The following is a 27,142-nucleotide window of genomic DNA, read 5'->3' on the forward strand; positions in this document are numbered from 1 at the left end:
TTGAAGCTAAAATAATCTTTCAGATTTAAGTTTAAACTAAACTTTTTTCTTACTTTTTTTTTTTTTTTTTTACTTACTACTTTTTTTCTACAGTATATTTTCTTCTGTTTGGGTGGCAGGCAGTTATAAATTATGGAAGATGTGGATTTTATTACAAATGTGATGAACACACACACACACACACACACACACACACAGAAGTATTCGTCCTCTATTTTATGATTGGAAAACCAGTGAGCCAGAGACAAAGTGGCTTACGGATGGGTTACTCTGCGGGTCAGCCACAGAGCCCGCTCTCAGTTTCTCATCTGGGATTCAGCTTCGATGAAAAGCCTGGCTATAAAAAGCCAAGCCCTTTTCAATTCTGAAACAAATTTTAAATTTAGGACATTTTCTTTGGAGAACTGCTGTTTAAAATTTAAACTCCTTCAGGTTCATTGTATAAAGTATTATTCACTAACAAATGATTTACTAAAATACATATTTCTTGGTATTTCCATGTAATGACAAGAATGACAATAGCAAACTTAATAGGCCTGAAAAAGTCCCTAATATTTAATGCTGAGAGCAGCAGTATTTCTCACGATATATTCATTTAGCTGTCAGAGCTGTTTTCATGGTAAATTCTTCAGAGATGAGTAATAAAAAATTTGAGTCTCCTTGAGGTTAGGACCTTAAACTCTAAGTTCAGTATTAACATTTTAAGACCATTTCTAACATTTGTAAAGCAAGATTTTTGCAGATAATTTTAATGTTGCATAAAACTTTTATACCAATTAATAAACTCTCTGTTCACATTTGTAAGAGGTCTTTACTTATTTGACTAGAAAATACCCATATTTTCTGGACTGGTCAAAATTTCACCAAAACCAAAATTTTAAAAGTCCCTCAGAATTGACAGGCATACATATGGAGACTATCAGCCACAAAGCTATGCTGTATTTATAGTTCCAGGCTGTGTTATATCATGATTAACATATTTGAGTTGTATAAAATCATTTTTCACCTTATGTATTTAGTTTTTAGTGCTGGCCATTTATTACTTTCACATTTTTGTTATTTCTATTCTTGGGAACAACTTCATAGGCTAGAAGACTTAACTATTACTGTTTTTGAAAAGCTTGTTATTAGTTCTAGCAGAGTCCAAGGAAACAGTTCAAAACTGAAAATTGTAGTCTAAGTGATTAAGGAAGAACCAAAAGTTTTATTTTCAAGGTTAAAGATCAAAGTATTTAAGACCCCTTCAGTATTCTTTCTCATTGAGTACCAAAGGGCTGGGGTCCCGGCCACAGGCGCTCTACAGTGATATGTGGATCCTAGAATTACTTAATAGGTTGATTTTTCAAAAGTGTATGTGGTAATTTGAACAAAAATAAATATGCCCCCCAAATTATAATATATATGTATTTAATAAAAATTATACACACATATATTTAATACACAATACATATATGTATACACATGTCTACATATATACACATAAATGTGCATATACACATACACACACACACATGCACACACACACACAAAACCAGGAAAAGATGAAGAAAGGAATTAGGGATGGTGATCACTTAGAAGGGGAGAATGATAAAGAGATGGGGGGGGACAAAAAAAGGAAAAGGGTCAGGGTAAATAATAACCACACCATTCTCTTTTTAGGATCTTTCTTGGGATGTTTTTGAGAATGCTGTAATTAACCATAAATATCAACAGCAATAATGTAGCCATCTTTCCTGGTTATGCGTAAACATGATACAAAATAAAACTGGTTCTATTCTCTAAGAATATTCGAGTGAATATTCATATAAATAACTCAAGTTGACTTAGAAAATAAAGACCTGGACATACAATCTAGTGGTGGGAATATTGAAAGACAGGTGAACCCTCTAAGCTAGTGACAAGTGGATACACATTTACTCTCTCTCCTCCTCTAAATCCCACTAAGATTGCAGGATTCACAGCAGAGAAGTCCGTAACACAGATGAGGAGGGCAGAGTTGGTGGTGGCAGGAATCAGTCCCAAATCAGAGATTTTGAGGAATTTTTTTGATGATTGCAAGTAAATTGGCTTCTCCTGATGGATAAACCAAAATGGAAAGAGTATACTCTTTAAAACATGCAGACAAGAAGGTGGAAACAGAGGTGAGAGCCATTCTTCCTGGGGTGGAGAGGTCCCACTGAGCAACAAACAAGATGGATTTTAAACATCCTACCACTAGGGACAAATTTGTGAAATTTAAAATCAAGGATAAAGAAGACTATGAAACCTTCCAGAAAGAGAAAACACAGATTACCTACAAAGGAACAAGAATTTTCATGGGAAGTCAGCATTGTTCTCATCAGTGTCCTTGGATGCTTGAGGTCTAATGGAATAAGGCCTCCAAGCACTGAGGGAAAATAATTTTGAAGCTAGAATTCTCTGTCAGCCAAACTACTAATAAAGTGTGAATGCAAGAAACAGACTTTCAGAGGCACAAGGACCCAGAAGCCTTATGAAGGTCCTAAATAGGATTTTGGGGGTTTTTTTTTGTTTGTTTGTTTGTTTGTTTTCATTTAGACATAGCAGGTTGAACATGCTTTTGCCTCCCAATTCCTAATAAACTTAAAGAATATTTTTTTTTAAAGGCCAAAAAAAAAAAAATAAATTGACGATAAGAGAATCGAGAGAGACAAAGATAGCAGGAAAGGGATGGTCACCAGACTTCGGGACCAGAAAAGCAGATGGCTAAGACGAGAGGAGAAGCCAAATGCCTACTGGAGTGAATCTGGACGAGCAAGGTAATTTACAGCACCTTGGAAAGGTTCCAGATAGTTCTTTTAATGGAAAGGTTGACAGTTGGTATAAGAAACAGTCTTAAATTCTCTGCAGCCAGGCAACAGCCTGACAGGTCTACTCTTGGGAGGGACTCCAGATTGGAAACGCCAGAGACAGCAAATGAGAACGGAAACTGAGTAAGTCTCCATCCTGAATGGTGACCCCCGGGTCTCTCCTCCACGTGCTCTGAGAATACTGCAACCAGGGGTGTACACTCCCCTCCTGCACTCCCACTCCCATCCGCTTACAGCAGTTGCATTCCCCTCTGAGGAAATCGATCATCTAAGAGAAACGACTGCAGGTAGTGACAGCTACAACAGCCAAGTTCCTGTCCCATCGCTATACAGGACGCCTTAATCGTGACATGGGAGCACCCATCAGTGCTTACAGAGCTTCCTGTCAACTTTTTCATTCTCCCTCATAAATGTAAATAAACAGCCCAGGACAAGAAGACATTTGAGGAAAACCACTAACAAACACAAAAACCAAAATTAAATAGAAAAAAAAAAAGCCATATAACAAAATTTAGGGGCAGTAAAAAATGCCAGGATCAAAAGAGATGAAATAATATCAGTCATGAAGTAAGAACAGGATGCCCAGAGAAGGAAACATTAAAACTTAAAAAAAGAGAATTAAAACCTCTTGAATATTACAAAGATTGATAATAGATATATAAATGGTGTAACATTTGGAAGTTAAGCAACATTTTCCCCAGAAAGTAAACACATTAAACACAGCAATTAGGAGACAAAAGATAAAAAAATTAGATCAAAGAGATCCAGCATCTGGATAATGGGAGTTCTAGAAAGAGAGTACAAAGAAACTGGGAGGGAGATTACTCAAGAATAACACAGTATTTTCTAGAAATTAGTATATACATTGCCAAGGCTACGGAGTGCCTGTCTCATTAGTTTAAATAAAAAGAAAAAAGATTCTCATTAAAGTACATTGCCATGAAATTCTAGATCATTGGATTCATAAAAGAATCCAAAAGCTTCCAGAGAGAAAAATGTAGGTCACACACAAAGGATCAGTAACCACAATGGTTAGCAGACCTCCTGAAGCAACATTTGACCCTAAAGACAAGAAAGCAATGCCTTTGAAATTCTGAGAGGAAATATCTTCCAAATTAAAATCCTATAAAAATTTTATCCAATAAAATTATTAGTCAAATACAAGGATAGAATAAGAATATTGTCAAACCTGCAAGATATAATAGTTTTTCATTCTATATGTTTCTTGAGAAGGTACAGGAAGAGAGGCTCTACTTAAATGAGAGCATGAACCAGGAGAGGGTCCAGGAAGTACGAAATCCAATGCAGGAGAGATGACTGGGATCCCCAGGGCAAAGCTAAAGGGACATGTGAGCTCGACAGCTGTACAGCAGGCCTGGAGGGCAGCCAGACACAAATCGACAGAGTATCTGACATATTTCAGTGTATTCAGAGATTTTTCACAGTTGGGTCAGAGAATTTGGAGATGGTAAATGATGGGTACACACAGCTCGGGTGTAAATAACAGGAAACTATAATAATACAAACACTGATTACTGAATTAACCAAAAATGGATATAAGTACTCTGGAAGAACTGGGGAGGAGAAGTATATGCATGGTACAATGTGTGTGTTTGCCGGGGCTTGGGGGAAAAGCATGCAAGAGACCTAAAACCTCTACCTATATAGTGGGGGGTGGGGGGGTGGGGTTCAATAATCTTAATACCTCAAACTAGAAAATAAACAGCAGTGTGAGCATATTTTTATTAAATATAAAAAATCAATACTTGAGAAGAGTTGAAAGAGTTCAAAATGATCACCTTTAGGGAGAACTGAAAGGCAGTGGAAGGGAAGAAATGTTTTCCATTTTATTTTATTTTATTTTATTTTATTTTATTTTATTTTATTTTAATTTTTTAAGATTTTATTTATTTACCTTACAGACAGAGATCACAAGTAGGCAGAGAAGCAGACAGAGAGAGGAGGAAGCAGGCTCCCTGCTGAGCAGAGAGCCCGATGCGGGGGTGCGATCCCAGGATCCTGGGATCATGACCTGAGCTGAAGGCAGAGGCTTAAACCCACTGAGTCACCCAGGTGCCCCAGAAATGTTTTCCATTTTAGCCACGTAGAACAATTTTACTTTTAAAACTGTGAACATGGATTACTTTAGTAAAAACGGCAATAAAAATTCCAAGAAAAAACTGAAAACGAAAGTATGGTTAAAATGTGGCATGGTTTGGAGCTACTAGGGTAGGGGGAATGGATAGGAGGACACAATGAGAGAGAGAGACAGAGAGTACACAATTTACCTTGACACTTCTTTGAGTTGCAAGAATTCATGATACAAGATTACATTTTTTGAGTTAGTCACATTTTGAAGATCTAATGTGAATAATATAGGTATAGTCATAATACAGGCTTATTGGCTTCTGATTTTTTGAATGACTCCATATCCAAAGCACAAAATATTTCACTATTAGATTGAATGCTAAAAATGAACCAAACCAATCCAAACAAACAGAACCTCTTAGCAATGCAATGGTGATAGGAGGGCTGGGAAGAACGAAGTGCTGAGTTTAGGGAAGGGGCACAGGAGGGGAGTTAAATGTCTCCTGTGTCCTATCCGGGGAGTAATGGTGATAGCAACAGCCACGTCAAAGGAATCAAGATACAGAAGCATAAGCAAAAGGGCTCATTGTAAGATTCATTTGGATAGCAACTCATCAAAGTTGTTACTGTTGTTTTTAACCACTTGGTAGTGGTAGAAAGCCTTATAATTAGAGACTTAGAAAAGCATCTCTGAAATCATAAAATAAAAATACTTGACAGTGAAAAATACGCTTCAATTACAGGTGTATTTTGAGGAATTCTTGTATATTTTACTTGCTGCTGCAGCTGCCATGTTCCACTGGAATTGAGAATACTGAGCTGGGCTTTTTTATGAGAGACATCAACATTCCTGGACTAAAGAGGGAAGATAATTCTGCCCTTTTTTCTGATAAAGAAAAAATAAAAGTTGTGTCACTTACCAATGTGATTCTGCCAATGCAAGTCAGAAAAAAATAAGCTTGATTCCTCATCTGTGACTTGTAATTATTAATACTGTTCTGCCTCCTCATCAGGGTTTTGCAAGAGTTATAATTCATGCAAACCAAAGTGCTCACAGACTTATAAAGACAAAGACAGATGTGAGCTCTTCAAGGACTCAAGTGGAAAGGGAAAACATTCTTTTCTTTAAATAATTTTCTTGTAAAAAACAAAGACACTGAAAAAGGATTCTTTTCCTTTGAGAGGTGTAGATTATATAAACCATCACATTCCTTATGTCAAATTGTCTTTTTATTTTTGCTCTCTCAACACAGGTTAGGTTTAAATGAAGGCTTACTTTCATATTAAAGTATTTTGACATATGAAGGTGTTACGTGGTGGGGAACGGTAAGTAAAACAAAACAAAAAACAAGCAATTTTTTGGCTCTCAGCTGCAAACCCTTCTGTGCCCTGCTTTGTGATCCTGGAGCTAGAACTGCACACACATCTCTTGACCTAACAGTTAAGCTTTATCAAGAGAGGGCGCTGGAGTGACTCCAGTGATGGTGACAGCAAGCCCATTCCCTTCCATAGTTACATAGTGTGGGAGTCGTGTGGATGAGCTCCAGCCGCACCCTCCGGCCCCCTCTCCATTGTCCCCACACCACCCAGGAATGGTGGGTGGGCTGCTTTTCCAGACCGGCACCACCTGTAGCCCCTGCCAGTCTCTTCACCTCCAGCAGACTGTGCTCCACCACTCAGCAGAGGCAAGGGGTGCCCGTTTACAGTACTTCCTTTATCATTTTCTCTTCCTCAGCTATGGAGGCAGAATGCAAAGCCCAAGACCAGATCAAAGTGGGGTATGATTAAACAAGGATGCCAAAAGACTCTATTCTTAGAGGAAGACTGAACTGGAGGTAAATAAAAAACGGTCCCCTTTTCTCTAAGGAACTGTGGAGCACATTACCTTGGCCTAATTAAGGCTGTCACCACAGTCTGCTGTCTTGTGAATCTGCACGCCAAATTCTCATCACCAGGCTGGTCTTCAGAAACCCTACGCTGTTGATTTACTTTAAAAGTGGTTCCAAACTTGGAAATTGCCAAACCTGGAAGAAAAAAATGGGAACTGAAAGACATTCCCAGTTTCAGAAGTAACTGTTACCAGAACAAACTCCTACGTATTTATTTATTTTTCAAAGATTTTATTTATTTATTTGACAGACAGAGATCACAAGTAGGCAGAGAGGCAGGCAGAGAGAGAGGGGGAAGCAGGCTCCCCGCCGAGTAGAGAGCCTGATGCAGGGCTCAATCCCAGGACCCTGGGATCACAATCTGAGCCCAAGGCAGAGGCTTAACCCACTGAGCCACCCAGGCGCCCCAAAGTCCTACATATTTTAAGGAAAACAAAATTTAAGAATTCAAAGGCCAGGGCCAGCAAACTATAGCCTGCAAGCTAAATCTTGCTGCTTGTTTTGTAAATGTAAGTTTATTGGAACACAGCCACAGCCACTCATTTATTATCTACGTGTATGGCTAATTCCAAGCAGACTCGACACACTGTTCTACCCACAAAGCCTAAAATATTTTTTCTGGCCCTTTATATGGAAAGCTTGCCAACCCCTGGCTCAGACCACTGACATTTAATATAATTATTGATGTGGTTGGATTCCAGTGTACCAATTTTTATTTGTCCCTGTGGTTTGTTTTTGCTTCCTGTTTCCCCTTTCACTTTCTTTTGGATTATCCGAATAATTTTTAATATTCTATTTTTAGGGGCGCCTGGATGGCTCAGTGGGTTAAAGCCTCTGCCTTCGGTTCAGGTCATGATCCCAGGGTCCTGGGATCGAGCCCAGCATCGGGCTCTCTGCCCGGCAGAGAGCCTGCTTCCTCCTCTCTCTCTGCCTGCCTCTCTGCCTACTTGTGATCTCTGTCAAATAAATAAATAAAATCTTAAAAAAAAAATTCTTTTTTTAATTTATCTGTTGGTAGATATGTGTTCTTTAAAATGGTTGCTTTAGGGGATTAAGTATCATACCTAGCCTTTCCATTTATTTAAGAGTTAATATTATTCCTAATATAAGACTTCATGTAATTTGGAAAAGCCTTGCAGCAATAAACTGAAACAACTCGGAGACGGAATATGAAAATGGACAATGGGGAGACCTTATATGACAACAAACTCTGACCCACAACCTTTGTGGCAACAAGTTTAGGTCGCCAAATGGAACCCTGCAGCAACCACTCAGAATGGTGGAGACTCGGTTGGTGACTGCCAACATCCTGATTTTTTTGTGCAAACTCAGGACCAAGCAGAGAAAGCCAAATATTTTCCCCCAAACAATCACATAAGATGCCTGCTGCTCCAGCTTCCTCATGCCAACGACCTCCCACCAGAGCATGCCTGCAACTTTGTCACCTGAAAGCCTTCCCATTACAAACTTCTGCCTGCATCTCCGCACATCCCAGGTAGTCGTGGCTGACTCCCTTGCTACAGCAAGCTCAGTGAACAGCCTGTCTTGTTCTCACTTCTGAGTTTTTATTTCCACAACTCAAATGCTCAACAATGTAATAAACAGTATAATCAGATATTACTATATACATTAACAAACTATAGCTACACTCATGAATTCAAAGGAAAAAGGCCAAACAGTTATTTCATTTAATTTCCTTAAGTGTCTCAAGTCAAAAAGAAAATCAAGATATTCTCCTGGCCTTAACAGACGAGCTGGGGCTCATTCAACAGGAAGCCGGATCACTTACAATTCTGCCTTATCCTTCACTTCCTGTACATACAAAGCTCAAAGATCAGAGGTAGAGACCTAGGGTCCTCCCAAGTCTTTTCAGAGACTGTGCAGTCCTGGGCATCCGGCTGCCTTCCAGATTCCCTGATTTACTCCAGTGCTTCAAAGTCCCTTAACTGCCCCCATCCCTCACCACCCTCATGTACCTTCCTCTGCAGACTTCAGGTTTGTGTGGCACCTCTGACACTAGGCAGCTGTAGTAGGGGGTTTGTTTGTTGTTAAATTTTTTTCAAGATTTTATTTATTTATTTGACAGAGATCACAAGTAGGCAGAGAGGCAGGCAGAGAGAGGGGAGGAAGCAGGCTCCCCACTGAGCAGAGAGCCCAATGTGGGGCTCGATCCCAGGACCCCAAGATGATGACCTGAGCTGAAGGTAGAGGCTTAACCCACTGAGCCACTCAGGCGCCCCTAGGTCATAGGTTTTTGAAGCCGGAGAGCTCAGAGGGTGAAAACCAAGGCAATATCTGAATTTAACCCTCAGGGAAATGCCAAACAGGTCAAAACAAGGTGAGAACAAAGTGTCCCCTTTGGCACCATCAAGCCATACCAAGAATTTCTTAAAAAACTTAGTGTCTCTTTATTAGGCATTGCTCCAGTTGTTTTAGGTTTTGATTATATCCCAGAATTTCAAAAATTAGATTTTTAACAGTTTTTGTAAGTTTAATAGTTGTCTGAGTCAAGGGAAAAGCCTTGGGAGCTCCCCACCCCACCATTTTTGGTGATGTCACTGTCACAGTTTTAAAAAGATGACATTTTAGAAATGGAGGACAGATGAGTGCCTGCCAGGGTTGGAGGAATGATGCAAGAGGGAGAGGAGCAGCAATAGGAGGGATCCTTGAGGTGTTGGGAGCTGCTCAGGGTCTTGCTATGGTGGCGAATATGTGAACCTACAAAAGTGATAAATTATTTAGAACTAAATACACACCTACCATACAAGTAAAACTAGGAAAATGTGCATAACACTGAATTGTATCAATATTATGATGGCAATATGCTGTAGTTTTATGGAAAAACCAGAGGAAAAAAAGTATAAGGAATCTCTCTGCATCATTTCTTAGCAACTGCATATGAATCTGTAACTATCTCAAAAATTTTGATTAAAAAATTCAGAAGATTTCAGACTTAATAGGAGATAGTTTTAGAAACACATTATTGAACTTATTTTGCTTCTCCTTTTTATGCATCCATAAATTATGTGATAGAAATTTATCTTTAAATAAATCTAAAATAGCTCTTCCAAGAACTAAAATAAAATTCTCAAGAAAGCACCATACTACAGTGTAATTACTCTGATCTTTTTTAGGAGCACATAAAATAATTGAGCATCTCACATTTAGTGGAAACGTAGGATTTGATGATTTATGGTATGTCTGGAATGAGGTTTACTTAGGGGTCCATTTTGGCTCATGTCGCTAACTTTGGCACTACCATCAACATGTCTGTAATAAACACTGACAGTAACTAGTGGTAATGGGATAGATGGAATCAGGAAGCATACAGTAATTATCCACATTTCTGTTTACTATATGCATAAAGACATAACTTCAGGAACAATAGGAAAGTAATGTATGCAACTTTAATAAGAAATGAAATTTAAATTATTAAAAACTACCATTTAACTGTGTACACCAGTAGTTCAGTATTTCCACTCATTAAATAAAACACATGTAACTCGAAACACTAATTCTTCACTTGTGACTAAATTCTCTGAAGAATAAAATGCTGTGAAAACTCAAAATTGTTCAGTATATTATGGATGACCTTGTTTATTTAGCAATTACCACAGACATTAAAATGATCATGGGTAATACTAATTTAAGCATTTACAGAATACCACTTAGGCCCAATACTGATGTATTAAATGAAAATACAGGGGAAAAAAAGGTCAATGAAACTGGCATTTATGACACCAGGTTAAAAGCAGATTTAAAACCATGTTTATCTAAGTTTTAACACTGGAACAAAGTTAAATGTACCTAATGAGACATGAAGCTGTTCTTGATAATAGTACAAACCTTTTCCTCCTATGGGTATTACTATTTTTAAGTTACCTCCTCTATATGAAACAAGTGAAAGGAAAATTTAAGTATGTTACAACTCATGGATTACTTTTGTACAGGCATCATTCTATATACAAATGTATTAGTAACTAATATATTAAGGCCCTAAATCAAGTTGTAGAGAAACTTCACTTGAATGTGTGTTACAAAGTTGAAGTCAGCCTACAAACACAGAATAGATTAATGGGAATAAATATATTTTTTCAACTTTCTTTTAATCGGAATAGGATTTGAGGATAGGGTTACTGAAAGCACCAGGTTTCAACAAATTTATATTTTATCAAAGGAAAAAGATTCTTAAAGAATGCAATGATGGCATATCACCTTACTCTTATAGCATAAGTCTTTGTATTAGTCAAAGTGATACTATAATGATACTGTAATGCTTTAGACAAAAAATTTAAGATACATCAATGACCACCGACTTTCAAACAAAAGGCAGTGACCAAAATATTTAACTGTCCTTTTATCAAGCTTTTACAAACACATTTAGTCTTCACTGTCTGAGCAAATCAGTTTTAGCTTCTTCATAGTCCTCCATCTGTCTTTCAACATCACGCCTGTTCGATTGTTGAACTTATAATGTAATAATATTTTAGACCAGTTTCCCTCTCCGTATTTCCTCACACCGGATCTCAGATTCTTGTCTTCTTCCCAAAGCCATGCCTTTTGATAAAATGCAGAACAGTTATTCACAGAAACAATTCTTTAAAAAACATACTTATTATAAATCCAACTTTTTTTTTTTTTTAAAAAACATTTTATTTATTTATTTGACTGAGAGAGTGAGCACAAGCAGGGTGAGTGGCAGGCAGAGGGCGAGGGAGAAGCAGATTCCTGCTGAGGAGGGAGGCCAATGCTGGGCTCGATCCTAGGACCCTGCAATCATGACCCGAACCAAACGCAGACATCTAACCGACTGACACACCCAGGTGCCCCAATCCAACTGTTTTTAATCAAAATAATATTAGTTTCTTAAGGATGAAAGAACTTGCATACGTATTTCTTAGATTTCTGCAAGAGCTTATGTTTATAAGATTTCTCAGGGTCCTTACTATTACTGTTCATTTCGCGTAAGTACAGAATAGCTCAGCTGCTCCAGAATCAGACAGCTACAGTGACAGAGCTAATACAACCCAATTCATCGGACTTTAAGCCTACATTGTCTCTTGCGATGCTTTCCTACAATTGTTATCAAACTGCTATTCTCCCCTCGCCCTTTTAAAAAAAGATTTATTAATTCTGGAAAGAAAGAGAAAGAGAGAGAGAGGGACAGAGAGTACATGCTCACAAAAAGAGGCAGAGGCAGAGAAGCAGACTCCCCGCTGAGGAGGGAGCCCAACCCAGGACTCAGCTGAATCCCACAACCCTGAGACCTGAGCCAAAACCAAGAGTCAGACGCTCAACTGATTGAGCCACTCAGGCATCCCCAGACTAGTACTGCTTAGTACTAGTACTTCCCATGTAACTCTAAATAGAACTTATGAATATTTAATACTTAATATTTAATTTTAATTTTTAATATTTAAATATTTACTATTTTACTAATGAACCCAGTAAAAACCCAGGTCTATGTTAGGCAAACTATACACAGCCATAAACCTCAAATTTTCCCTAAAACAAATTCTTAAAAACGCAACTAAAAAAGATGAATTAAAAACATACTGTTTTCTTTTGGAGAAAACGGCTAAAAATTTCTTAAAAATCAAATTAGTACCATACATAGGAAAAAATTATTGATAGTTGGCTTTTGCTATAAGTGACCAACTAACCTACCCCTTCTGCTGACATGCTTAAGGAGCAAATGACTTTTGAGTGATTATGTACTGTGTTAAGACTAGGATTAATTTCCCCAGCTGAATTTCCTATTTTCTTTAATAATCCATTCATCAAGTCATGAAAAGATAGTGTAAGGATTTCGCTTACATGAGGTATCTAGAATAGTCAAACTCACAGAAACAAAGTAAAATAGAGGATGACAAAGGATGGGAAGAAGGGAGAATGAGAAACTGTTTAATGGGTACAGAGTTTTAGATTCACAATATGAAAAAGTCACAGAAATTGGTTGCATAAACAATGTGAATGCACTTAATGCCACTGAACCATACACTTAAGAAGGATTAAGAAAAATTTTGTTATTATGTTTTACTACAAAGCTATAAAAAAGTTAAAAAAGGAGCAAAGAACTTTATAGACATTTCTCCAAAGATACACAAACGGCCAATAAGTACATGAAGAGACGCTTAACATCACTAACCATTAGGGAAATGCAAATCAAAACCACAAAACACTATCTCACACCCATTTTTACATCTATCATCAAAAAAACAAAAAAACAAAAAAAAACACAAATACCACAGAAAATACTAAGTATTGGTGAGGCTGTGGGGAAATTGTAACTCTTACGCACTGTGGGAAGGAATGAAAAACTGTGTGACCACTGTGGAAAGCAGAATGGTAGTTCCTCAAAAAAAATTAAATAAAATTATCATGTGATCTGGTAATTCTACTTGTGGTATATTCCAGAAGAACTGAAAACAGGGACTTGAAGAGAAATCTGTACACGCATGTTGGTAACAGCGTTAGTAGGCAAAAGTTGGAAGCAATCCAAGTTATCTGCTGATGGATGGATGGATAAACAAAACGTGGTATATAAATATAGTGATATAATTTATCCTTAAAAAGCAAGTTAAGGGGCACCTGGGTGGCTCAGTGGGTTAAAGCCTCTGCCTTCGGCTCAGGTCATGATCCCAGGGTCCTGGGATCGAGCCCCGCATCGGGCTCTCTGCTCCGCGGAGGGCCTGCTTCCTCCTCTCTCTCTGCCTGCCTCCCTGCCTGCTTGTGATCTCTCTCTGTCAAATGAATAAATAAAATCTTAAAAAAAAAAAAAAAAAAAAAAAAGCAAGTTAATTGTGACACATACTGTAACATGGATGAAACCTGAGGACATTACGCTAAGTGAAGGAAGTCAAACGCAAAAGGACACTATTGTAGGATTCCACTTGTAGGAGAAGTACATAAAACAGTCAAACTTGGAGACAGAAAGTAGAATGGTGGTTGCCAGAGACATGGGAGAGGGGCAAATAGGGAGTCAGGGTTTAATGGGTATAGCTTTGTTTTTTTGTTTTTTTGTTTTTTTTAAAGATTTTATTTATTTATTTATTTGACAGAGAGACACAGTGAGAGAAGGAACACAAGCAGTGGGAGCGGGAGAGGGACGCCAAGCAGGGAGCCCGATGGGGAACTCGATCCCAGGACCCTGGGATCATGACCTGAGCCGAAGGCAGATGCTTAATGACTGAGCCACGCAGGTGCTCCTAATGGATATAGTTTTTGTTTTTCAGGTTGAAAAGTGTTCTGTGGATGGACGGTGGTAATGGCACAACAATATGAATGTGTTTAATGCCACTGAACTATATACACATAGTTAAGTGTAAATTTTGTTATGTATATTTCACTACAATTAAAAAATTCGAACTCAGTTGTCTGATGCACTATTAAAAAGAACTCAAGGTGGCTTCAAGAAGACAAACCTGAGATGAAAACTCTCGTGTACGGCTCAATGCCATAAAACTGGCACTGACCATTATTAAACCCCTTGTAGAAGTTTGTCTGAGGTGCCATATCTTGGCAACCGGGCTGTCTTGAGTGCATGGTGCGCATGGCTAATTGATCTCTAGACAAACCTCCAGTGGCAGTCTGCGGTGACCAACCCAGCCACTTCTCTCATCAGTCACCACTCCTACAAATTTCAATTCACTGCTTGTCACTGATGCAAAACCAAAGGAGATGTAAATTTTCCTTGTGTGGGTGAGGAGTTTAAAAGACAGATGGATTTACCGATTAAAAGTACTTCAGCAGTGGGTTATTAATCTTTGGGGTCACATAAATCTTTGAGAATAATAAAAGCTATGGATCCATTTCACAGACAAGTGAAGACATACCCAATTTCACAGAACATTTCAGAGGCCACTTAGACTAACCTTAAAATATCACTTTTATAGTCCCCAAGTTAAGAATTTCTGTTGTGTAAGAAGCTGCTACAGTTTTGTTCAATTTTAAAAAGTAGTCCTTGGTTCATGCAAATTGCATGCATATGACAGTTTTTCTTGTTCAAATATGAATGAGTTACCTTTAATAGAGTGCACAGATGATATCTGATACAATACAAAAGCTCATGAAGTAGGAACTGTTTACTATGTTCACTTCAGACAAAAGATATTCCCAGTAGCCTGGAATTTGACCCTAGCCCGTGTCTCAACGTGAACTATTTACAAATAGCTTTTCAAAGGGGTAAAAGAAAATCTCATCTTAAATAAAGGAGAATAAGAAAAGTACTAGATCACCTTCAACTTCTAGCTGTGATAAAAAGGACTAGATTTATTCACTTGCTATAAAAAACTAGAAAACCAGATAAAATACAGGAAACAATGGTTTGAGGCACCGGACAGATGACACAGGACTATAAGCACTGCGTGCAGTGAGTCCTAAAATTGACCCATCTTAACTTTCTGAATAGAAAAATTCCCTATCAAATGGTTTCTTCTTTTTTTAAAGCACAGAAGGACCATATTTAAATTGGATCCCCAGGGGCACCCAGGTGGCTCAGTGGGTTAAGCCCCTGCCTTCGGCTCGGGTCATGATCTCAAGGTCTTGGGATCAAGCCCCGCATGGGCTCTCTGCTTGGCGGGGAGCCTGCTTCCCCCTCTCTCTGCCTGCTTGTGATCTCCCTTTCTCTCTGTGTCAAATAAATAAATAAAATCTTTAAAAAAAAAATAAATAAATAAATAAATAAATAGGATCCCGATTAGGAAGATATGAATATAAAAGCTTATAATGTGGATTTAAGTCCCACTTTACATTGATAAATAGACCTTATGATAGTATCACAATAATTCTAAATAAATGTCATTATCAATATCGAACTTAGGGCTGTTTTAAAAATACAAGTATTTTTTTTTTTTTTTGGAACTTATTAGGATTGGCCAATTAATACAACATGGCAAAATCAAAGATGGTGAAGTGGAAACATTTTACATTCAAGATCTTCCATGGTTGAGCAGAAATAATTTGAAATAATTGAATTAATGTCCATTAAGTCTTATTTAAATATAATAAATACCTGTTTTTTCCTAGATTGTGGTTTTTTAGAAGTTCCTGGCTGACTATTCAAAACATGTCGTCTCTTATTTTCAGCAGCTTGTCTCCTGAGTCTTTTCATTCTTTCACCTAGAAGTAGAAAAAATCATCAAAAATTGCTTCACATTAAAATTAAAAGGGGGATATTTTTAAAGGTTACCATGAAATTCTGTCTAGTACTTAGTTATTTTAAATAAAAAGAACTCTTATCTGCTTAATTTTTTCCCCTTTGAATCTGGAAGCAGCAGAGTACAATGCAAAGATCAGTTTCTGAAAATAGCGGATATTGAATGCTGATTCTTTTATGTCTTTAAACAAGTTATCTCAACCTCCCAGAACCTGTCCTTTTTCATCATCTGTTAAAAAACGGAATAATATTTTATCTTATAGGATTGTTGAAATTTTCTTAAGATAATGTTTAAGGAATATTTAACCTAGTGTTAAGAACTACAGCCCTTCCTTCATGTCTTCTTTCTTAGTCATAGTCAGTTTAGTAAGACAAGATGTACACGTAACTGAAAAGAGAACTGTTAACTGAAAAAAAATTATTTATATAAAAAATCTTAAAGAATCTACAAACAGAATTAAAGAGTTTAGATGGCTGGGTAGAAGATCAATAAACAAAGCTCAATAGTATTTGTTCATTAGCAATAGTTAAAATATTTGAAACAATCAAAAAGATAATATTTACAATATAAAATATATAATTATTTACAAAACAAAATATATAATATTCTTAGGGATAAATCTAGCAGTGGTCAAGATCTCTATGTAGTAAATTATAAACCTCCATCATATATGTGTGTGTATATATATATTTATATACACTACACATTATAAGAAAATATATGACAATCTAAATAGAGTAATGTGCTTCTGTTCATGCATAGGAAGACAACATAATTAATATAAAGTCTATAATTAATACTAATATATAATAACTGTGTTTGTTCTTTCCAAAAGTACTTACTGTTAAAATGCACTTTCAAGTGAAAATTTCAACAGGGCTTTTTGTAGAACTTAACATTATTCTAAAATTATATGTGTTATGAGTAGTTCACCACCAGCCCTGAGCATCCCTACAGTTTTTGCTGAATGTACAAGGTTTATTTGTTTCCTGATACTAAACAGTTTTGTAGTCAAATAGGCACCCAAGTAGGTCAAAGGAACCACAGCCTGACCACCATGTAACTACCCTCTCTTGGGGAGGGGACTGGCTGTTTTGCTATCCCGTTTGCAATACTGTTTTGCTGCTTACTCCAAAAGAGGCAGGCCCTTGGCACCAAGTTTCTCAGTTACAGTACAAACTATCTGCCTGCACAGCATCTATCTGGGGCCACCACACCGCCTGTGAGACTTGGAATAAAGAATCCAACACAATTATGCTGACACCATGCTACTTGTTGTGCCGTAATGAACTGTTCTGCTCCGACTCATTAAGTCGTATTGGCTACTTCTGGCACCTGTGGAGTGGTAGCAGGTTTTCCCTGACAACAAGGAAGATTAAAACACCAAGAATTGTCAAGATATTCCTGAAGAACAGTAAAATGAAGGGAATTTCCCTATCAAATACTGAGTTATTATGAAACTACAGTAATTTAGACAATTTGGCATTGTTGCAGGAACAGACTCTATGTGCTGGTCAGGCTCCAGTCAGGAAAATGGAAACCACACTAGTTACGAACAGAGATTTTCATACGAAAATTGTTTAAACAGGTGCAAGAAGACTAAAAAAGCAGAAAAGGAAATTAAATTAGCACAGATTAATAATTAACAACGAAATTCATAATTACAGGTTTTAATATTGTCTCTCAGTAATTGGTGGAACGAACAGGCAAAAATAGGCAGGCACACACAAAATCTGAACAGCACTATGAACCTACTTGACCTGATATTTTACAACAGAATTCACATTCAAGTGCATATTAACACTCACCAACACAGACCCTATCATGTACTAGAAAACAAATCTTAAATTAAAAAAAGAATCCTACAAAGTATATTCTCAGTCCCAAACAGAATTAAATTGGAAAGCACTAATAGAAAGATATCTGAAATACCCTTAATTATTTGGAAATTAAACAGACAGCTTCTAAACAGCCCAGAAGTCAAAGAGAAAGTCTTAAGGGAAATGAAAAAAATATCTTGGACTAAATGAAAAAACAACATCTTAAAATCTGTGGGATGAAACTAAAGCAGTAATTGAAGGGGAGTTTATAGCATTAAATGCACATATTAAAAAAGATCTGGGAATCTATGAATAATAGGCAACTCATATACAAAGAAGGAAGAAAGGCTGACATTAGACTTGCCCATAGCAGCACTTACAAATTCAAAAAATGGATCGGTATCTGCAAAGTTTTAAGAAAAGTATCTCTGAAGAATATTACGTTTAGCTAAATTTCCCTTTAAGCAAAAAACAGTACACACTCAAGGTACAGCATAGTCCCTATGTCAGTGGCTTTTTTTATTGTAATAATGAAGTATGGAGACAGATGGTATCTACCGTTGGAGTAAGCATAGCATACATAATACATAGAGCTGTCCAATTATTACACGAAACACACACAACTAACGCAACATTGTGTGTCAACTATACTTCAATTTAAAAAAAAAAAGAAAAGAAAAAGAAAAGAACATCTTCCACTTCAGTGATGACAGGAGATTCTGTCAGGGGTTGCCACTTGAAGAGAGTCTTCCCGGAAGGGAAGCCATCACAGAGGAAAGTAGAGCTGAGGGACACAGAGGAACCAGGTCTGACAAAAATGCTTGAGTAGCTGGATCCAGCCAGCCACACCTGTCGCTAGCTAATGTACCTCTAAAATTATGAGTACGAGGCAGTAAATTCCCTTTCTCACCCCAAAAAGAAAAAAGAAGGGCAGAGCTTCTCAGTGATGTAAATATTTAGAAATATAGTACTTATAATCCCATCTTTTTAAAAAAATGTAGCAAAACAAGAGGTATAGAATGAGGACATGATGGTCAAAGGATTGGTAATCAGTAACAAATCAGTTTAAATAGATTAAACTACTTTGGAAATTATGGTTAGAGAAGAGAATTCTACAAACTTTTATCATACAAAATAATTTAAAAATTAATTCAATTATTAATTTCAAGTAATTGAAAAACTGGGAATTAGTGGGAGAAGTTTTTGTTGTTATTGGCTAATACCACCCTTTTTAGATAAAGTCCTTCAACACTCTAAAATTTAAATTTAAGATTACAGAGGCAACCTGATTCACCCTCTCGAAGCATTTCATATTCTATATCCTTCATTTTGGAGGAATCATACAGATTATTGATATACTTCCTATGAAATAGCATTTACATGAAATTCAAAATGTTAATGTGTTTTAAAGTAACATGTAATCTAATCACATTTTTCTGAATTTTTGTTTGACTATTTTTCCACTGACATAGTCTAGTCCAGCAATTAAAAGCATGGGCGCTGCAGTCAGTGTCCGATTTGGCCTGGCCAGTTCAGTTGGCAGAGCATGAACCTCTCGATCTTGGGGTTGTGACTTCAAGCCCCACGTTGGGCATAGAGCTTATTTAAAAAAAGTCAATTTTTTTTTTTTTAAGATTTTATTTATTTATTTGAGAGTGAAAGAGAGAGAGTGCACAAGCAGGGGGAGTAGCAGACATGGAGAAACAGGCCCCCACTGAGCAGGGAGCCCCAACATGGGGCTTGATTCCAGGATCTTGAGATCATGACCTAAGCCGAAGGCAGACGCTTAACTGACTGAGCCACACAGGCACCCCAAGGTTAATTGCAAATTCTAGTTCGGTTCACTGTTTCTGTGACCAAGTATATTTTACTTAATTTCTTTTCATAGTGGCTTCACCCGTAATGGTTTTTTTAAAAAAAGGTACTTGTAAGGTTGTTGGAAGATTAAATGAGTTTACACATCATTTCACTGAACGCTGGTAAGTTTTTTCTGCACAGAAAGAATTTAGTTGATTTTCTTTCTTTCAAGTTCTCTGAATCATCTGATTTTTTAAAAGTACATGGCAATTTTACAAATGTGAAAAAATTCAGCATAAACAAAACTAATATCCTCTATGGAGAGGATACTGCATACCTTTTAAGCAAACTAGAAGTAAAAAAAAAAAATGTATACGCATATATTACTAACATCTAACAAAAAGTCAAAAAATGTACTAAAACTCAAGGTCTTCTAGGCTCAATATCCACAGTCACTGTCAAACCAGTCTGTAATGAGGTTACAGTTCTCAGAGTTTAACTACTAATCAACTACTTAGAATCTAAAAAAATATGCTTCTACTTCTTTGAATTTTGTATTATGAAATTAAAAGTCCAGAATCCCCAAATTATTTTAGCTTAGAATTATGATTCCTAGCCATTCTGTACTAATAGATGCAGAACAATTTTGGAATAACAACATGAAGCAGTTATTTGAGTTTAACTTTACCATTTTTAAAATGAAGACGACAGTATCTATGGATGTAAATGTTTTAGAGCTTTAATTTACAAATACTAGTTAATACTAGCCCTGTCACCAGCCGTCATTTATGAATGTATTCAATTAATACTTATTGCAGCCCTACTATGTCCCTGGCATCAAGCTGGTGCATCTATTACTTTCATATTGACCATAAGCTGCTAGGTGTGGATAGATGAAGTTTAAAAAAAATCCTTACATGCATGTACTTGTTCATTCATTCATTCACACAGTATCTAGAATGTAGTGTAGGTTCAGTGAACATTTGCTGACTGAATACATACCAAGGAGAACTTACAATCAAATCGTAATTTAAGGGACGCCTGGGTGGCTCAGTCGGTTAAGCCATTGCCTTCGGCTCAGTTCACGATCCCAGGGTCCTGGGATCAAGTCCCACATCGGGCTCCTTGCTCAGCAGGGAACCTGCTTCTCTCTCTGCCTCTGCCTGCCACTCTGCTTGTGCGTGCTCTCTCTCTCTGTGACAAATAAATAAATATTTTTTTAAAGATTTGTAATTTAAAACAATTTTAAAAGATTTTTTAATCTATTCATTTGAGAGAGAGAGAGAGACAGAGCACAAGAAGGGGAGGCAGAGGCAGAAGCAGACTCCCCCCTGAGCTGGGAGCCCGACATGGAGCTAGATTCCCGGACCCTGGAATCATGATCCAAGCTGAATGCAGATGCCCAACCATCTGAGCCACCCAGGTGCTCTTACGGACTACTTTTAAGGATTTTTTTTGTTGGTTATTGTTGTGTGTTTTTTAAATCAAGCAATGTCTTTTATAAGAATAAATTCTAAATCCAATAAGGAGGGTAGCTAGATTCCACAGTCAATCATCATTATTCATGGATTCTTTATTTGTGAATTTACTTCCCTGCTAATAATTTGTACCTCTAAAATCAATACAGTTTCGTGTATTGTGCTTTTGTGGTCACTGGTGGACATGAACAGAGCAAACAAAAAGGGGGGTGCCTGGGTGGCTCAGTGGGTTAAGCCTCTGTCTTCGGCTCAGGTCATGATCCCAGGGTCCTGGGATAGAGCCCCACATCGGTCTCCCTGCTCAGCGGGGAGCCTGCTTCCCCCTCTCTCTCTGCCTGCCTCTCTGCCTACTTGTGATCGCTGTCAAAAAAGAAAAAAATTATCTCACCTGATATGTGTGCTCCCAGCTAAGCTTAAGCAAAGTGCTTTGCCTTCATGTTTTAGCAATGTTATAAATAACTGTCTTTTTTAGAGTCTACTTAATGCAATAGTTTGTGTTTTGGGGTAGTACAGCTGTTTAAAATGGCCCCAAGATGTATTATGGAGATGCTGTCTACTGTTCCTAAGTGAAAGAACACTAGGATGTTCCCAACAGAAAAAAAATGTGTTAGAAAGCTTAATCCAGGCATGAGTTACACTGCTACTTGACCACAAATTCAAGGTTAATGAATCAACATTATATATTAGTATCTTTAAACAGAAACACACTGAACAAAGGTATGTATTTAACAGCTGACAAAACTGGTGACAAGAGGCTGAAAGGAATCTAACCCTGTAATTCCCCAGTAATGTTTAGTATTCACCAACCACAGTAACTTTACAGAACATAACTATCATGATAACAATGGTATGTTTCAGATTAAGTAAATATTTCAAGTTGCTGAATAAAGTTAAGGTAGAAAAGCAGTGTACCATCATAGCATAAGTACTCTAAGCTAGGCAATCAGAATAGCTAACTTTTTAAATTAAGTAATAACTTTCTAACTCCAAGAAGGTATGGCACTTAATCCTTTGTGCTTTGGTTTTCTCAAGTGTCTCTGGGTGTTGTAGTAGGGAGGGCAAGGGCTGGACCACTTTCAAGGACACATCAATTCTCTACTTCTAAAACTGTACTATGAGTACTCACTTTGAAGAATTTCCATTCTTTCTTCTTCCCTTCTAAAATCCTGTTGTTGGCTTCCGTGTTTTGACTTAGATAGAATGAGCTTCTTGTGACACCTAAATTGAACAAAAAAGCATGGGATTGGTTCCACAAAGAGTAGAAAAGTAATGAAAGAAGGTAGCTAACTTGTCTTAATCTCTATTTTAGGACCTTCTTCTACTTTGGCCTGTTTCCTCTGGTGCTCTGAGTGCTCTATCTTAACTTTTGGCCTCTTAAAATTTCTGTTGTCTAACTTTCCCTCTCCTCCCATCACTTATTTTCTCCATCTTAGCTACTTAGAAATCAAGACTCTTTTGGCCTTCTAATTAGATAGGTGAAGAAAAAAAAAAAAATCCCCAGAATATCAGCTATTAACTTTCATTCTCTCCTAAATTCTAAAATTCCTTTACACATCATTATGTGTAGGTATCACTAGGTATCACTTAGGTATCACTTATCTTCACAGCTTCCAAAAGGAGTGTTTTTGAAATGAAGGTTGTTTGGAAACAGAGTGTGGCAAAATTTTGACAACCCTGCAAAGTTGGTATTATTCCAATTTTATAAAGGAGTTAGTTTAAATGAAAAAAATTAGTTCACCTAAACTTAGGAAATGATTTTATCACCACCTAAAATCTGTATCATTACCTAAGTACCCATGCATGAAACCTACTAATCCGTTCCCTTCCTCCCAAAACTTTCTATTGTGCTCTCTGGAATGCCATTCTCAACCTCTTTACCAGTTCTCCTACCTCTTCGCTTTGCCTAAAATCTCCCTTACAGAGAATATTTCTCTGTGGCTTGCTCAAGTAGACCGGCCTTCTACCTTCTTTGAACACAGGGTCCCAGAGGTGGGTGTCTATACTTTCCATTTCCTAACAAACGCCACTTTCAGGATCCTGCCTCCATAAGAAATCTTAGCCCTTGTGGATTCATTCTACTAATGTGTATCAATGTCTACCATACTTCAGAGTTATTCAGACCCTTGCAAACACTTTTTATCATTCATGGATCTTTTTCTACACTCAAGTGATGGTTTTATCATGTTATTTCCATGTTCTTGTGGATAACCCATATATAATCCTGACCTCTCAATTCCTCATTTCCAAAGACTTCCTCCCCCACACTAAATCAAAACCTCCCACTATGGTTCCTATTCAGCATCCTAACTGCTCTATCTCTAAAATCATTGATGTAGACCTTTTGTTCTCTGAGCTACGTTATATTGTCTGTCACAAATTTCTAGTAGATTAAACACAGTGTTTCAAGTAATTTCATAAAATTAGAATTTGAGATATTCATCAGAAATGTAACTGCCCCCAAACCCCTGGCAACATAACCTTGTTTCTAGGACAGAGTAAGAGTTTATTAAACATCTGCTTTAAGTTCAAGCACTCCCTATACATGTATGCCAATAATGGCCTTGTGGAAACAATGTGTAACAACTCAGGATCCCAGAGGCAGGTCTCCATATTTTGGAATTTCAAGACACATGAAGGTCTTGAATATATGTTGAGATAATCAGGCACCTACGATATTCTCTAAATTACACCATCAACATGACAGTTATTATAAAACATCTAGGTCTGCATGAAGTACTTCAATCAAAAATCTTAAAGACAGAAAAGAAAAATGTCCATGTACTTCACCTCAATAAGGACACTGTACCCCCTGAGAAGTCAGTTGCAGACTGTTTGTCACTAACACTTTAAAAAAAGAAAAAATATGTAAGAATGTAAACAAAAGAAACTTTTCACAAGGTCAATACTTACTACATAATCAAGTCATATTTCAATTTATACAAAGTATCTTTGGAAAGAAACCCTGGTAACATCAGGACGTACAGAGTCCATTACAACATGGATAATTTTGCCCAGATGTACTTACCAGATAGTAAATCAAGCTTTCACAAACGTAAGTTAAGCAGAATTAATGTTGTAATCAGGCATTCATGTCACTCTTTCAAAAACTCTCCCATGTCTCTTTATTTCCATGGATTTAAGTTTAATTTCTTGCCCTCCCCATTAGCCTCCAACTGAACTTTTTAACAAGTCCCGCCCCAAGTTAAACTTAGCTTCCACAAACACAGCATAACCATTTACACCTTTGTGCCTTCACTGGAACTATTCTTCTATCCTAAAATGACATTTCCTCTTCGTCCAACTGTAAAAATCCTAACTATCCTTCAAGGACCTGCACAATACTCACCCCTCCATGAGGCTTCCATCTCAACTTCTTCAGCATTTAAGTCTATACATTTTAACAACAAATTATGTAATGTCTGCCTCAGTTCCTGTTTCCTGTCTATAATTCTTATTGCCTCAAAATAGTTTATAAGCTTTATCAAAGTTTTTATTTCATTTACCATTGATATGAAGGTTTCATCTTTCCTATTATTTGTCTGATTTCACAATCACATTTCTGATTCTACCCTTGTTCACCTGTGTCCTGCTGATTTTTGTCCTGATACTGGTGAATCTGATGCTTTACTTGTCCTGATTCTATTTGCTCCAGGGTGGTCTTGAGATTTTTGTTTTGTTTTGTTTTTTTAATTTTATTATTTGACAGACAGAGATCACAAGTAGGCAGAGAGGCAGGCAGAGAGAGGGGAGGGGAAGCAGGCTTCCCGCTGAGCAGAGAGCCTGATGTGGGCTCAATCCCAGGACCTTGGGATCATGACCTGAGCTGAAAGCAGAGGCTTAACCCACTGAGCCACCCAGGCGCCCCGATTTGCTTGGTTCTTGATCTTCATTTTGTCTCTAGTTTTATTCTCTGGGTCTAGTGCATTGCAAATTCTAATATACACCAGGTAATGAATGAAGTACCAAGGATACACAGCTAATTAAGAAACTTTGAAAGATTCTCAGTCTAGTAAGAAATACAAAAAGATAAATAGGTATGTTACCATCCAAGAGAAGTCCTTTTATAGAAATGTGACTCAATGCTGTAGGAGCACAGAAGTGACAACTGATCAGAGAGCTCAGTAAAACATAGGGGATCTTTGAGCTAGGCCCTGAATGGCAAGTAAGGGGCTGCTTTGAGACAACAAAAAAAGAGGGGAATTCAAAATTGAAGCAAGAGACAGGCACGAAAAAGCTTTTAATATTTGAGGATCAGGATAAAATTCTGTGTTGCTAGAAAGTACCATGTATGTGGGCAGGAAAGGGTAAGCTTAGGGATAAGGTTGTATATGAAAAACAAACAAACAAAAAAAACAGAAAGGGGCCTTGTAAGGCTTGCCATGCCAATAAACTCCAACTCACCTAGTAGGAAAAAGAAAGCCAAAAGAGATTATTAAGTTGGAAAGTGATTTAAATAGGTTTATTTTTATGGGACACTAATTCTAGAAGTCATGTCAAAGATGGATTTATATGGTACAAAGCTAAGTAATAACCTAGGATACAAGTAATAAGAAAGACTATATTAAAGAAGCATAGAGATGGGATTTACAACACTTGGGGAGTTAACTGGACGTGTGAGGAGAGTCAGGATACAGAGAGACAGATGAGAACATCAACAGTTCTGCTTACACATTAAATTGCGTCTTGTGTAAGAGGCATCTGCAATAAGCGAGCAGTACTACATGAGTACACATAGGAAATGTGTTCATTATCTGCATGAATCATAGCAAGTTTTAATTTTATTTTAAAGCAGTATTACACTGGCCTGGAAGGCTAGGCTCCACAGGTACTTGGTCTTTATTACTATTTAACTTTGATTTCCTAAACAGAATGAAATAATTTAGCCAATAAAAATGACCTCTACTTCTTAAAATGGATCTTAGAAAATAATAAGACCTTAATAGAGTTTGCGGGAAGACCAGTGAGGGAACAGATCACAGATAGGTAGGGACAAGGATAGACAATAATGACTAAGCTTAGTCCTGAGGTATAAGCAATGCATGTCCGTCCAACTTGAACCCCCATCCCCACCTCTAATTAAGTAGTTGAGATGAGGAGCCTGCAGAACTCAAGTCACAGGACCAAGAAAAAAGAGTGATATTACATCCACTGCCAAATCCATTCATCCAGAGACGGCACGGATTTGACATCTGGCCTTGGGTTAAGGGTAGAAGAATAGAGGCAATGGACCACAGGTTCAACAGAAAAGAACTTGATAGTGGTAGAGTTTATCTTCTTCAATAAGGTTAGCTTCTAAAGCCAAAACAAAAGGTAAAAATTACCCTTGAAAATCCCTAAAGAAGTAATTTTGGAGACTGATTTTGTCTCTCAATATAGTAGTCCCCCTTATCTGTGGTTTTGCTTTCCAGTTTCTGTTACCCATGGCCAACTGCACCTGGAAGATGATCCTCCTCTTGACGATCTCATCAGCCTAACACTATGTCATGATGACCAGGTCATGATGCCTGCATTGTTCTTCTTGCTTCATCTTATCACGTAGGCATTTTATCAGCTCACATCCTCACACTGTCTCAGAACTCAGATGTTCTGAGAGAGAAGAGACCACAATCACATAACTTTTATTACATTATACTGTTCTGTTGTTGTTAATCTCTTACTGTATCTAATTTATAAATAAACTTTATCACAGGTATGTATATATAGTTAAAAATACAGTATATATAGAGTTTGGTACTCCCTGTGGTTTCAGGCCTCCACCGGGCGGGGGGGGTGGTCTTGGAATGCATCCCCCAACAGACAAGGGGGACTACTATGTGTAGGATCGACACAGCCCACTTCCCTCCAGCACTGAAGCAAATCACAATTTCTTCAGTTCAGCACCAGATGAAGTGGTTAGGCTACTACTGAAGATGTAGGAACAGTATCTTTTTTTCTTTTTTTTTAAGATTTTATTTATTCATTTGAGAGAAACAGAGACAGAGAGAGAGCACAAGCAGGGGAAGAGGCAGAGGGAGAAGCAGACTCCCCACTGAGCCAGGAGTCCTACATGGGGCTCTGTTCCCAGGACCTGGAGATCACGACCTG

The 27,142-nt window shown here is 37.5% G+C and overlaps 1 protein-coding gene across 3 annotated transcripts in view; it reads right to left on the reverse strand.

The window, feature by feature from the left end:
• Positions 1–10,198: 10,198 nt before the first annotated feature.
• The window catches only part of TERF1 (telomeric repeat binding factor 1), a 34,047-nt gene continuing 17,103 nt past the window's right edge, over positions 10,199–27,142 (reverse strand). For 2 of the 3 annotated variants that reach the window (XM_032869198.1, XM_032869195.1), the window contains exons 7-10: positions 23,846–23,902; positions 22,185–22,276; positions 15,819–15,925; positions 10,199–11,362 (exon numbers count right to left, since the gene is read on the reverse strand). In XM_032869198.1, the coding sequence (XP_032725089.1) occupies positions 11,186–11,362; positions 15,819–15,925; positions 22,185–22,276; positions 23,846–23,902 (433 nt within the window). In that variant the 3' untranslated portion in view covers positions 10,199–11,185. The remainder of the gene's footprint in view (positions 11,363–15,818; positions 15,926–22,184; positions 22,277–23,845; positions 23,903–27,142) is intronic. The other variant, XM_032869196.1, reaches the window with a different exon arrangement.

The sequence above is a fragment of the Lontra canadensis genome, unplaced genomic scaffold, assembly GCF_010015895.1.
Source record: "Lontra canadensis isolate GAN:19392208 unplaced genomic scaffold, GSC_riverotter_1.0 scaffold37, whole genome shotgun sequence".
In the NCBI taxonomy this organism is placed as follows: domain Eukaryota; kingdom Metazoa; phylum Chordata; class Mammalia; order Carnivora; family Mustelidae; genus Lontra; species Lontra canadensis.